Source organism: Cygnus atratus, chromosome 2 (genome assembly GCF_013377495.2).
Source record: "Cygnus atratus isolate AKBS03 ecotype Queensland, Australia chromosome 2, CAtr_DNAZoo_HiC_assembly, whole genome shotgun sequence".
NCBI classification, from domain to species: Eukaryota; Metazoa; Chordata; class Aves; order Anseriformes; family Anatidae; genus Cygnus; species Cygnus atratus.
In genome coordinates, this window is record NC_066363.1 from 138,313,578 (window position 1) to 138,328,693 (window position 15,116).

The 15,116-nt window shown below is 36.3% G+C and overlaps 1 protein-coding gene across 1 annotated transcript in view; it reads left to right on the plus strand.

The window, feature by feature from the left end:
- VPS13B (vacuolar protein sorting 13 homolog B) overlaps positions 1 to 15,116 on the plus strand; it is a 476,457-nt gene that overhangs the window by 369,233 nt on the left and 92,108 nt on the right. Inside the window, exon 36 of the mRNA XM_035546369.2 lies at positions 3,233 to 3,640. Coding sequence (XP_035402262.1) covers positions 3,233 to 3,640 — 408 coding nt within the window. The remainder of the gene's footprint in view (positions 1 to 3,232; positions 3,641 to 15,116) is intronic.

Consider the following 15,116-nt stretch of genomic DNA (forward strand, 5'->3'; position numbering starts at 1 on the left):
TAACATCTCTTTTCAGCCCATTTTGAATAGCTGGAGAAGCTGCTGAACATCCATCTTCATCAACTGCTATAAATAGCTCTTCATATTTCATCAGTTTTCACTGTTGCTGTCCATCACTTAAATGTGTTTTTCTTAGAGGGAATGTTAAAGTTTCTTTTACAGGGCTAAGTATAAAGTATAAAACAGGACAAAGACTAAAAACATGTTGATTGCTCAATTGGATTTTTATTTTTCTAACGTTTTACTTAAAATGCCAAAGAATCTCCTTACATAATCTTTCCCCAGTTGTAAAAATAACCTATGTCATTATGAGATAGTTAAAATATTTGCAGTGAAGGTTCCAAAGTTACATTTTCTGCAATTATGCTTCTGGCTGCCACCAGTTTCTGTCGGGGCTGATTCACTGGATAATAACAACTTAATACAAACCTTTGTCAAGGTATCAGTCATGACAGCATTTTTGCTGTGTGACGTGCGGTTTCCAAGCACGAAACAGGGAAGCCATTTGCATTTCTCTGGTGTTCTAGTATCTTTTTGGTTTTGTTTGTTTGTTTGTTTTTTTACTGCCCTCTTGGAGGGGTTCTGCATTTGCGAAAACGAGTGATTAACAGCACCAATTACACACCAGCCCAGCACCACCAGTGCCATGCACGATCCAGCACGGAGCATCACCAGCACCCCGTTTCTTCTCTGCCCTGGCCTGACAAAACCCCAGAGAGAGCTAAAGCTCTCATATTCAGCTCCTTTTCAGGTCTTGCTCAATCACTTTATTCTCTGGCTTTGGCTTTACACCTGTCCTAACAAACTTACGTCAAAGTGGTTTTCAGGTTTTAGGGGGTTTTGGGGTGTTTTTTTTTTCTTTTCTGGGCTGCACTACTATAGGAAAGCATTAGCAATAAAATGCACCGTGGGCAAAAAAGCTAGATATGACTGCTGTCACACCAAGCAAGAAAGGTCCTTTCCTCATATTCATTACTTAATTATGTAGCAAAGCCAAAAAAAATTGATTCTATTTTAGTCCTTTATTACTACTTAACTAACGAAGACAATTAAGTTGATGAGGGACATTTTTTGAAAGTGCCTTAGTGCTTCAGGGACCCAAATCCTAGTGTGATTTGGATTTCAAACTTGGGTCATTTTTAAAAATGCTGCTTTTTTTTTCCTTTTTTTTTTTTTTTTTTAACAATTCATTAGAATAACTCTCCATCTGGGTATAAGTGAATATTGTAATGTCCCTTGGGTCTATCCATACTTCTTTAATAGCTCTCCTTTCCTCCATTCAAAAGGAAGAGAGGACCAATGATTATGTGCAAAGGCAGGCATGCCTTGGGGTATTTTTTAGTGCCAAGAAGGGTAGGGATATTTTCAAAAGTGTTATAACATATTTCTTCCCTTGCTTTTAAATGCTTTTAAAAGTGGTACATACATGTTTTGAAAAAATCTTCAAGTCTATCATGTATGGCTTTGGATGCTTAAAAATCTTGCCATTTTCTAATGTTTGGCTTTGATACTTGCCTATTAGGCCCATGTGTTCGGTAGTGTTTGCCACAGTTTCTAGTTCAGCATGAAAGTCTTTAACATAAGAGAAAGTATTTTCAGAAAACTAATAGTTAAAATTGAAAGTTACAATTAAACTAGATTTCAGTCTTAAATCTCAGTTATCTTTGGCTTGGGAAGTACTACTGAGACTTTTCTGAGAACATTATTTTTGTGTTTCTATTCAGGTGTAACAAATCTTACAGGGCAAATTTCTCTTATCTTTGTAGAAAAAGGGCTAGTTTAAAATTTGCACTTATCTGTTCAGATACCAAAGTATCTAACTGCAATTTTCACACACATATACACATCCCACCCTCCAGATACTTTGGGGAGTCAGAGGAGAGCTTCACCATGTGCCTGGGACTCTAGGATGTCACTATGAGGTTATGCTTAAGAACAGATCCAAATCTCTGCTCCTGTATTGTGGTAAAATTTTCTGATTTACCAAAAGATGGGAGAATCCAGTTTATCAGTTTGCATCTGTGTAGAGTGTGATTCTGGACAACTTGAAACTACGTCCTAATTTTGGTGAAATATCCCTTAATCTGTGTGAAACCTTCAACAAACACTGTTTCCATTATATGTTTCTAGTGTAACTTGGAACTAAGTAGCAATGTTTTCTCAGAACAATTTAATATAGTTTAGGTATATGTGCAGAATATTCATCCTGTTTTGTTTCTGGAGGGAAGGGAGGCAAGAATGAAAGAGCTAAGTGAAAAGCAAGCTTTTCCCCCTGCTATCTCATTACTAGGTGAAAGTTTAATTTGAAATGAAAAATTTTAACTAAGAAAAAGCTCAATGCCTGTAATGAAGTGTAATTTACTGATAAAGAGGCAGGTAGCACAGAAGTAAGTTTCAGCTTCATAAAATCCTGCTTCCCATCTGCAAAATAATCTTGGTAATTGCAACATCTGAGCTACAAGAAATACCACTGTTACCAATGTTGTTCATAATACTTTTAAAATTTCTCTGAGGTTTTTAGCAGTCTCGGAAGTAACAAAATCCTTTTCTAAGGAGACAAAGAACGCATGATTCTATGTTTTTTTTTAATAATAGATTATTTCTAATTTTTTATTTAATATTAGATTATTTCTAATATATTACATATTAGATATATCTCCCTAAAAAAAAAAAAAAGAAATCTAAACATACCTCAGCATTTATATTTGATTTTATTTTACACTCCAACATGGTAATACATTGAAGAATACTGCTTATAAGTTGTGTAAGAAGCAAAAGAATATACATGTTATTCACTCATTTAAATGTGTTGAAAATGTTCACTGTTGGCTTTGGAGTTTAGTCAAATAGTTCTACTGTATGGAAAACTCAAGAGAATGTGAAGTATATTTTCATTTTGACACAAAAGGACTATGTATTTACCCTCCTACACACTGAAATGAAGTGTATACCTTTCAGATAGCTGTGGTGGTCCCTGGCAAGAAACAAGAAAATAAGATTTAGGTTGAGACATGTTTCTTCCTTTAGAATTCTAAATGATGAAAATTGTACATTTCATGGTGCATTAATTCAGATTTATTCATAAAAATATTGCTTTATCATATTTATCATTAAGTCCCATTAATGAAACATAGTAGAAATAATGTTTTCTTCACTAAAAGCCTAACATTTTTCCATTTCTTGAATAATTGCACTGTAACTTCTAATACTTTTCTCCACTTCTCTCCTACAGCTGACATCAATGTGGATATATCAAAACCTTTGAAAGCAAATCTGAGTTTTGTCAGACTTGATCAAATAAACCAGTTTTTGACAAAAATCATGACCACGAATGATTATGAGCCCAGGAAGGAGGCTGCTCCATCAGCTGGCATTCATCCAGATGGGGCCGGCGCTTCAGTAGCCAAACACTCCAGTAGAAAGGACTTGCTACCTGCAGCACACACCAATGCTGCGCAGAAGGTTTCGGTACAAGAAAACCTATGGCAAGCTCTGTCCTGCTTCCAGAAAATTTCCATTCACACTGTCCAAATGGTTGTTTCTATGGAAACCATCCCACATCCGAGTAAACCGTGTTTGTTAGCCTCTTTATCAAACCTCAGTGGAAGCCTGAATGTTAAAAGTGGCCATAAAACTACAGGTAAGAGTTTCTGAAAATTAGAATTGCTGCTGATTTGTTCAAGTGGTGGTCTAGTAACCATTTTAAAGCATGGGACATCCATCAAGGGGAACTCCTCCAGCTGACATAGTAAACCCACAGCAGAAAATAGCAAAACCACAATAGACTCCATCACCTGAGTTTTCCTTTCAGTAGCACCCAAGAGTGCATAATTTTGTAGTTAATATCCCCTGGACTGTGATTATTAATTTATTGACAGAATTCTGGATGGAATGATGGCTACAAGAACTGTGATTCTGGGATTCTGGCTATGCAGCACATAATTCAAAGGACAACATTTTGACAGTTTTCACTCAGTAACTACATTTGCTTGCTAGGACCCTATATTTATGTTTTAAAAGAAAGAAGAAAAAAGTGTTCAGTCCTGACATATGCTGCTATGTAAATATTGGGTCCTAACATTATTCTGCTCCAGGCTGGTGAAGTTTTAAATTGTTACATGCTTCCTCTGCCCAGCTGAGAGTCTCGCAGAGAAAATGAGGGTGCCTGTCCCAAAAATTGCTTTCATTGCTGCAAAAATATGAGGAAATTTTACACCTTGGGTGGAATTAGCAGAATGCCAGAGACTGGTTTAAAATCAAGACATTTTGAATATCTTCATAAATTGCTTTATTAGTTTTTTAATGTAATTAATAAGATGGTACATTTGCATGATCTGGAGTTGAGCCAGATGTAGGTATTTGGCAGAGTCGTTTGAGAGATAAAATGGTCTGTAGCTGAGAGGAGCGAGTCCCAGGCCAAGCTAGGTGGTGATTTATTTCTTTTTCATCAGAAGTATTTCTCCTCAGGCCAGCAAGTTTCAGTACTTCTTTATTGTTTTAAAAGTTAAAAATGAAAAATTTAAGGTTCATAGGACATGAAAGCCTGTGAAAGTGCTGGAGCCTAAAACTCCTGATTTACCCATAAATAAACAGCAGTGCAGGCAGGAACAGTGACTGCATTCCCACGCTTTTCCAATCATATCGCAATCCTGGCATAGAAAGCACTGCAACGGAGTAAGGGGTCTTTTTAATATCCTTTAAATAGTTCTAGATTTCTTTGCGTGTTATAATCCTCTTTCCTTCCATCACTTCCCCTCTATCATTTATACATTATCCGTCCCATGGTACATTATGGTGTCCACAGCAAGCTTCAATATATCAAAGCCGAGCCTGTTCCGTCACTGCACTATAAAGCAATTTGGCAAACTCAGCAGAGTGTATCACTTACCCTGGAATTTTTCATCCTCCCAGAAGGAGGACTTACCTTGCCGTGTGCATTAAAGCCTCAGAAACACTCTGCTACGAAGCTCTAATTCTTAATTCTTCTGGCAGTCTGAGGAAAAGGATCTTTATTTTTCGTGTCACAAGCCATGCGTGAATCTTCAGCATGTTTGTAGTCTGGCAAGCAGCGTTAAATAAATAATGATAATAAATAATAAATAGTGATGCTGAATCTAATGAAAACAGTAGTTCTTCTGTATGAAGAACGGCCATAACAAGACAATAAATAGATATCAACAGACTCTTTTCACATTTTCTGCAGTTAAAGTTGCTTTATCTTTGCTTTATAAAAAGATAAATACATGTGCATGACATTTTGCGTGCAAGTGTGACTGTACAAGACATTTTCCTATTTCAAGTACAAAAGGCACACTTCCACAAAGCTGACTGAAACTGTAAAAAATAACCATTTAATAAATTCTGTTTTTATTTAAAATTATCAATTTGAAATTAAGGTGCTGATAGAAACCAAATTGAAAAATATAAATTCAGGAAACAAAATTAATTACTCTGTGTGAAGGAAATGGTGTTAAAATCTTGTGTTGAATTACTTAAAAGAATACCACAGTTACTAACTAGATTTGTTTTATTATTACAAAGAAATTATGCAAGTTAACTCAATTTTAAAAAAAAAAGTGTAGTAGCTGTGTCTTGGGAGCAAGGAGCATTTAAATACATCAATTCTTCACTACTTTTCCTTTTACAGAACGTTTTATAGATACACCTTTTGAGCTGAACAGGGTTAATGTCAGATTTTTTTTACAGGATGAAACTAATACACAAATACTTCACCGTGTCTTTGATTTTACAGTCAAATAACTATTGTGACCATCTGCAGCAGCTGCATTTTACGAATTATTTGCTGAACCAAACTAAGCACAATGACAAAAGTAGTCATCTCAGATGTACTGTTAAAACAGAGAAAGAAAAAGGAGCATTGCTTGCCTTTGTACAGTATGGCCATCTGCTGTACAGATGTTATTATATAGAATGACTTCAGATACAATAATTGTAGAAAATTTTCATTAAAACCTCAACAATTTGCACTTGTTTACTTGAATCTGCATAACTCCCCAGTGAGACAACACAATACGCTTGGGGTTTCTTTGGTTCTCACTAGCTTTCTCTTTGATCCTTTTTGATGTGCTGAATTTAATAAACATAGTTAAAAACACTGTTCAAAAACATCATGGAAAAAACTACAAAGGAACAATTACAGCAGTAGAAACTACTCTAATCCCTTACTTACGCAAGCTATTTTTAGTGAAATATGTTTTTTTACACATTTTATGTGGCAGTGTTTTATAAACAGTGTAAACGACCCCTTTTCCAGATGAGTTTTAATGCAGGAGATGAAGTTGGTTTGTAAGGAATCCTATTTGCTAGGAATTATTTAGAAAAAAACTCATAAGAATGTATTGTCGGCATTTTTACTCCCTTATAGGGGGAAAACAAAAGTGCATGACCTTGTGTAATGGTTTGATTTTTTTTTTAGTTGAAATTAAGAAAAAAGCTTGCCATAGAGTTTTTTCTTAATTATCAGTTTTCCCTCTAGACTTTTGTGGCTTAATAATGGAAGATAAAGGCCTTCTGTTTTATTTTTTTTTCTTAATTTTTTCTGTGAAAGTAAGAAAGTTGTAGCTTCTGAAAAACAGAATGGCTAATTAGTTGAATTATTTGTTTCACTTTAAAAAAATTAATTATAGGTATTGAATGCTCACATTTCAGTTGGATCAAATTAAAACACCTTCATTTCTACATGTTCTGCTGCACTGTTATACAACCCCAAACCTTTAGTGTTTCAAGGGACTTCATTTTTTGGACATTTTTCATGTTTTAATACAACAGTTACTTATAACAATGTGGTTAGTATTTCTGCTAGAATACTTATGTTCTTCTCTGTACTTACGGTGAAATCCTGAGTATTTTGGTTTTAGTAAAGTAATATTGTTGTAGAATGTGATGCAGTGTATTGGGGGAAAAAAAGGAAGGAAAAAAACATTCCTCCAAAACTGTTATTAATTTTACTGTAGAAAAGCCTAAATGTATATGTTTTTCTGGTACTCTTAAAGGACAAGAACTTAAGTCACGTCATTGTTAAATAAGATAATTAATTGTAGTCATTTTAGGTTTTGTGGCTCAGAGTTACAAGGTAAAACTTGTACCAGTTTCATACTAGCAAGCAAGCAACATTTAGCTCATTTTTGGCAGCTTTTTTGTACTGTTGACGAAAAACCTGAGTTCAAGAATTATCATTAGTCCTGGTTCAGTGATTTTTGTCCTCTGAGGTATGTGGCATTTTCTAGAAAGTGGCTAGACCTCTCAAGTGTCTCAGCCTGCGACTGCTTGGTATCACACTTGAGCTATGTAGCTAACTCTGGAACAGTCACATGCCATTCAAGTTCAAATTGTTTTTAGTAATAAATACTAGGGAACAGAATGCAATTCTCAGCATAAGACTTCCAGTTAATTTAGGTTTGGTGTTGAAATTAGCACTACCTACCTGCCAGAATAGCAGATAAATGAGAGAAGTGGAGGACTGTACTCTCCCCAGAGTGCAAGACAGCAAGAAGCTCGTAGCCTCTCAGTGGAGCCTTTTTTTGCTCTGGCTGGACATGGGAGGGAAGTCTTGCTGTGCAGTGTCTGAAGTCAGGGAGTTAAGGACATAAAATATTCCAAAGATCACAGACAGAGTTCCCAGCCCTTTGTCCTGAATGCAGATATAATTACTTTAGCATATAAAGAAGGGGAAAAAAGTAAACACTAGTTGAGTCTATGATAATCGCAAGTAGTTTTATTAAACCTGAGAGAATTTACATACTCAAGATATTTTACTGAAATATTAGAAATTAAATGCTGCTATTAATTGATGTAGAGCAAAGACCAAACTTCATTTCGGAGTTAACCGGCTCTCTTGAGAACGCTCTGCTAAGGCGTTGTCATAGCCTTTTGATGCTGCAGATATGCAAGTTAGCCCACGGGGAAATAAAACATTAAATTAGATATGACTACCTAAAATAATATGCAGCAGTAACAAGCCATTTACAACACCCAGAAGACCTTTGTTACTTTTAGAACGAAATATAAACTCTTTCCAACACTTGAACAATAGGAAATTAATTCTTTGTCAGTAAAAGCCAGAGGACAAACTAAATATTTAAATGGCCACCGAGGATTGAGGTGGAAGTGCAGCTTGTAGACAGCTATACAAATCACTAACAAACCTTAATGAATATTGGGTGTGGGCATCAGGGTCCTGTCAGATTTGACACCATGTCCCAAGTAGCTTAAACCCAACACTCAAGAAAAGGTGGAGACCTCATCAGGTCTCTAACATCTGGGATTTTATTTGTCATTTTGGCATACCCTGCAAGCGCAAAAGAAAGAGTAAAAGGGGATTATCTTGACAATGAAATGAGTTACTGAATCTTGTGATAATGAAAAGCAGAAGAATTCTAATTCCTTTCTATAGTCCCCGAGGTGGAGGTGCGTTTATAGTTCTGCAGGAGTATAATGTAGGAGGGAAGAACAGATGGCCTAAAATCCATGAAACAAGACACCACCTAATCCCAGGACTGAGTACCATTATTAATCCTGGTCAGATTCCCTACTGGTGCTTTGTAACAGGGTTCAGAATTGCTACTGAGGAGCTAGCATGTTAACTTGGAAGAAAAAAAAAAAAAGAAGAAAATCGGTTGTAGGTTGTTGATTCAAGACAGCGCACGCCAATGTTGTGGAATTGCATTTACTGTTAAAATAACTTCAAACAGTAGACTTCAAATGAAATTCAATTCAGAACAAATACAGTTGTTTCTGTAATCTTGTATGCTTTTATTGTGAAAGTGTTTGCATATTTTTTGAGTCTGGAATTTCTTTTGTTACGTGGACCCCAGTGCTGTATGTAGCAGGTACAGCATTTTCACAGTAGTCGATTCTACAGAATGTTTAAATTCACAAAGAAATATAGATAATAGTGAAAGCTGAGTTCTTTGTTTTTACGTTTGATACTTTCTGTGCAATTCCTCCAGTTCAATCTATATTTCATAGCTTGAAGTACAGAAAGCAGCGATCAGTCATTATTGTTCCGTCTTAAGGGCCAGTTCCCCAGGTTGTTTAAATTGCTGACATGCTGGTGACATGTTTCTGCTTTTTCTATGACAGGCATATTTTTAATGGGATGATTTCACCAGCTTCCTACCCAGAGGAAGGGTGCATTTCCATAGGAACTTTAGGTTATCTTGGCCATGCGTTTCCACACTTTGCCTTGTACTAGCTCTGTTACTCATGCAGCTGTTCAGTGAGTTGAGTCAGGGCACTGATCTGTCTGAAAACTAATCCAACAGGAAAGAAGAGTTTCCAGCGAGATCATCTCCTTCATCTGGCTCACTGGATGGGGACACCTTAATGGCCACACTGGCACAAAAGAGAATTCAGAAAAGTGTACAAAGGAGGGCAGAGGGAGGAAGGGTGAAAGAGAGGAGAAAGTTGGAATACAGGAGCCTGGACCTGGACTGTCTTTAATGCTGGAGAACCAGGAGAGCAGGGAGATGTATTTTCTGTCTCAACCTCTGCAGTCAGCTTGTATAGCCTGGGTGTATCTGTCAAGCCTTGGACTTGCACAAGCATGATTCATTCACTGCGTTTCAGAGGCTCAAGCAGTTAAGGTGCTGCCAGGCACTATCTGCAGGATGGCCCACCTACAAGAGGATACCATCTAGTTCACAGACTATTTAGTTCATTAAAGCTGTTGAAATCTGATGAATCAAGCATAGAGCAAAAGAGAAGACAGCAACGCTGTAATTCTAGTTCAACCATGTGGCAATTATGTAGGGCTACATTTTGAGCAGCTTCCACTTTTGTGATGCTTTGTTTACTGTACAACCATTCAACATCTGTTTGTTGTGGTTTTTTTTAATAGGCACTAAATATCTACAAGTCTATAAGAGAGTCACAGGTATCAGGTATACCTGGAAACTAAACCAGTGTTTGCAACCAAATGCCTAAAATTAAGATACAAAAATGTGTAGATACAATTTTTTAATTGAAGAACCTCTTCATGCCCATCTGTAAAGCAGGAATAAGAAAATTTAGTCACCTTTCCGAGAGCTACTTATTACTAAAGATAAAATATTTATGATACAAGAGTTAAGTATTACTGATGTCAGTATAGCTCTCAGTCCATTCTGAAAGCTGGCCTCACAAATGTGAAATAGGCAGTATTTTCATTGTTTTCCATTATACATTTTTCTCCATTTAATTAGAATAAGACAGGTCAGTATAGTAATTTACGAATAGCTTAAGAATTATTGTATACGAAAGACAGTCTTGAACAAAACTGAAAGTCCCTTTAGATCTAAATTTTAATACACCCTCTCCAATTAGGCAGAATCCAAAAATACCAAATCAACACGTGAATTGAAATTTTTCAGCTCTTTAGTATTCAGTAGTGTAATGAACATGATGTACCTGCCCAGTTATTCTTTAAGGGAGATGAGCTCATTTCAAATAGATAACCATCTTTGACTTCTCTTCTGATTCATCACTGACCTGAACTCCATTTGAACCTTGTTAGACACAAAACAAGCAGGATTCCTGGCCTGAGCTATAAAATATAATTAAGCCCTTTTGAAATGATGTGTAAAAGAACATAGCTTTACCCCCACTATAACCACCACCACCACCACAACCAATAAAGTTAAATCAAGCACTGCCTGTAATGGATTAAAATAATAAATGTTCCTGGATTTTAGTGTTTGAAGTATTTGAAGAAAACAGGCTCCCAGCAGCCAGGACTGCTGAATGCATGGGGACATTTATTAGTGACGAATTCAAGGGTTTGGCCTGTTTAAGATCATTACTTTCTGTTTACCGTGTGTTACACATCTCATGTTTTTACAGAGCCCACATGTGTCCATATGTAACGCTGAAAAACGCTCTTTTACTAAAGAATAGTTAATTGGTAATGTGTAAATATTGTTCTCATGGGGAGAATGAACTATCATAAGATTCAGCTCGAGACTAATGAGAAATCCAGTGCAGTCAGTGGATTGTTAACTAAATCTCTCCTGGAAAATTGTCCCTTACTATGTGTCTCACCGTTTGTTTGCTACTGCTGTTTCCACACTTGGATAAATTGGCTGCCTCTTAAATTAACTGCAGTATTCTCCCTGTAGTTATTTTCATAGCTTTGTGACCCTTTTTTGTCAGAAGCTATTTCTTAGAGGATACCTATCAACAAAGCAGTGTAGCCATAGTATAAGTACTCATTAGGTTATGTATCTCAAGTTTTCTGGAAAAACTATACCATAGTATAGTTTTATAGTACTCATTAGGTGATGTATCTTAGAGTTTTCGAGGAAAATAGTTCATGTAGGTAATTATAATATATTTACATATTCATCGCTGTCCTGTCTTTGGCAGCTATAAAATAGGTACTAAAGGTGCAAATACGAGGAACAAATGCTCAGAAGCAAGTATCACAGTTTATCACTTGTGGAATGTGTGACATAAAGTAGAAGGTGATAAGAAAAACTACTTGCTAATTAACCTCTTATTGCTAATAAGAGGTTCTGTCTCCGCTGTCCAGCAGTGGAGGACGCTAAGGGTGGGAGCGCAGCCTGCTGCGGGGTGCAGGCCCCATCACTCACTTGCCTCTTGCCCAGTCTGAACTGGGGAGCAGGCTCTGGCTCTGCTGGTCTTGTTCCTGAGCTGCCCCAAACTCGGAAAAGCAATTTTCTTCCTAGAGATAAGATTTATAGTAAAGCTGCGACTCGCTTCCAACAGGCTTTTCAAAATATAGCTTGTGTGTAGTCCGGTGCAATTTGTTGTATTTATTATGTATGCTTCCATTTTCTTAAAACAGTTTCCTCATGTAGAAATTTACCAACGAAAATAGTGCTTTCTGTCGTATTAGGTGACAGTGCAGTGCACCGAACAGGATTTGCAGCTACCTAAGGAAGAGCAGTATAGTGCATTATAGAAGGAAAAAAACTCCTGCTGCATTTCTACTTGTTTCATTTGGAGTAGATTCAAGTATAAGTATTTTTAAATGTTTTTGAAAACAAGATGTATGTAGCTATGTCAAAACATTGTCTCTCCCTTTGTCTGTGAACCAGGAAAAATAACAGAACTCTTTCTTAACACCTGTTTTGCCTAAACATACATGATTGTTACTGTAAGGCAAGGATTATTTCAGTGTATTTGCTGCAGCTATTTAAATGGGCCAGCTCTGTTTTTCTATGCATGCATACACAGAGATTCATGCACACAGGGCAGTTTAATTAATGTGGAGCCTTCTATTATTGGTAAGCCCCAAGATAGTTATATTGGGGTACTCACATTCTATGAAATGTCTTTTTAATGTTTATATTAGTATAAATCAAGTCCTTACTGACTGGGAAAAAAGAAAGGAGATGTTACAAATCAAAGCAAATGTCTTTTAGTAAATTTTATTCATTATTCTCTTGTAATGATCTCCATCTTTAATTTCTGTGCAAGTTAATTGCTAGATATTACCAAGTAAGTGTGAGCTGTTTTTCAATCCCTCCTACATTATTTCCAACTGTATAAATATATCTAGATATTCCTTTTGAATATATGTCATCATAAGGTAATCCTTGCAGTGACATAGAGAAACCTCTGCTCACTTAGCCTGGCAGCATCTTGAGGTGCTATTGTGAGTCGGGGTGGGGTCTGACAATGGAGGGTTGGCAGCATTTTTTAAACACTGTCTAAAGCAAGTGCTTCATATTTATTAGTCTCTTGGAGGAGTATTTTAAAAGTCATGAAACTATTTGTTTCTAGAAGTAAATTATTGCACATACTGAAAAGTGTGTTGGTGTTCATGAGCAATAATCCAAACAGAACAAGTTAACTTCTACATATCACAACAATCGTTTATGAAGATATATTGCTTCTGTGTGGTGCCATCTCAAGTTCACTTCAAATGGAGACTTTGATTTAATCTGTTTAAACTGAAGTTAGAATTCTACAATAGAAGTTTGTGAGAGATGCATGAAAGGACTGTCAGAAAATTGTGTGTGGGAGGAAAAAAACAGAGGAGAAATATTTTGCATCTTTACCTTTCTGAGATGGTTGCTTCATTCTTAGGAAAGCAACTTCACTGAGCGAGCTTATACTTTGAATTTTAGGATGGCATTTAGCAATGCTAAAATAAGCTCCTTTCTAACACAAACTGATATTTCTTCACTCCCTTCCCTTAGGATTTGAGATTATTTCTTTTCTAATGTCATTGTTTTCGGATTTCTGTCCTGATGGTACCCTATTGAAGCTTCCGTCGTGCCCTCTTTGTTTGCTATTACTTTTTAGGGTTTGTGCATCCGTGTCAATCTTCATCTGTTTTCTTTAAGCTTCCTCAGGACATCCCTTTACCCAAACTTATCTGAATGTTCTTTGCATTTTTTTTATTAAGAGCACAGTAGCTTTTATGCTAAGATTCACTTCATCCCCTGGGGAGCATGTACATAGAACTGCTGGGAAGGACAAAGGTGTCATGTTTGCCCATGGAAGAGCAATCTGTGTCCCAGTGAGAAGAAAAATCTCTCATTGGGTCTGTGAGCTTTACCTGGTATTTGTAGGAAACAATCTGTGGAGGTGTTTCGTAATATTTATTTGTTTAGAGTTTACCAACACATCCTTTTCTGTTAATTGTGTCTTCATTTCTCAGTTGTTTACATAGTGATTGAAAAAAGGCACTGCTGATTCTGAACCAGCAGGATTATGTGCTGAATGCTCAGTTCTGTTTTTAAGCAGTTGAATATTGTGTTTTCTTTGTACTTCGTGGAGATGAAATGACAACAGAAAAAGACTGCAAAACATAATCCTTCCAAGTGTAATCCCAGTGAAAGAAAACATAAATAAAACCACTTGTATTCTGGCATTCCTTTTTCCCTTTTGTTATTTCTGCAACTTGGCACATACTCCAATAAAACTATAGAACATTTCTGTATGTTGCGGAATTGTGCAATAGTTAACAGGAATTTCTCCTCTTTAAAAACAAAGTTCCGTGTAGAGTATTAAAAAAAAAGAATTTCCAAAGATTGTAATGCCTCTGAAAATAACCAAACTGAGCATAGCAGGGTGAGGGTGATCTCTTGCCCTAAAACGCCTCTTTTTCTTGGGTTAAGACTGTATGTAAAGCTGATTCATTCCACAGTTTTGCAGAACCAAGTCTGAACTCAGACCAAAGGAGAGGCATCACGTTGTTTGTATTCTTGGTTATCACTGTAGTGTCAGAAAAACACTGAACAGTTTCTGACGTGTAAGCCTTTTACACGTAACACCAAGCCTGGGGACTCAGAAGCCAGCCTAAATAACCCTGAGCTAAAATCCCTTTCACAATCAGTGGCAAGAGTCCTGTTTGATTGGCATGGAACAAAAATCCACTCGAGCCCTTGATCATTCTTACTAAACTCCAAACAGCTCAAGGGAATGATTATTCTTGTTTGTGATTCCTACTCAAGCTGAATACAATTCAATGCCATTAGAACTATTGGGACTGTTGGACCACCTTCCTAGTGGATGCTGGATAAATATAAAAAAAATCCAATATATTTCCTTCCATTGTATAAAATATTTCTTGGTATTATGAAATCATAACATCCCAAGAGGCAGACAAACTTTTTTTCTGGATTCTCAAAGATTCATAGGAGAAGTTTTACAGCATGTATTCAAAATAGAAAGTTGTATTTTGGGGGGACTTTTCTACCAGCGAGGGTATGAAATTGTTAAGTGGAACTATGCCATGAAATATCTGTATGTGTAAGCCTTAAGTGGTTTTGAATCATTCACTGTTTGTAAATATTGTTTCATTAGAAAAATAAGCCATGGGCATTGTAAAGCATGGTGACATTCAATATTCGGTGTGATTTTTCCAACTGTGAGCACCAGAAGAGTAAAGTTAACACTACATCAGATGTAGTACTTTTCATGTAAATATACAAAAGAATTAAAGAGATATTAAGTACGGTTTGTTTTATTAAATCGTGATTGCAGAAGTTAAATTCACAGGAGATGTGAAATTTCTAGATGGTGGTTTTTTTCCTAACAATGTTTGACTTTAATGAGAGTATACAAGGCCTATCATAAATCTAACATGCCATTGTCTTTTTTTATGTTTTATAAAGCTATGTAAACTGCAAATGGTTATGATGTGA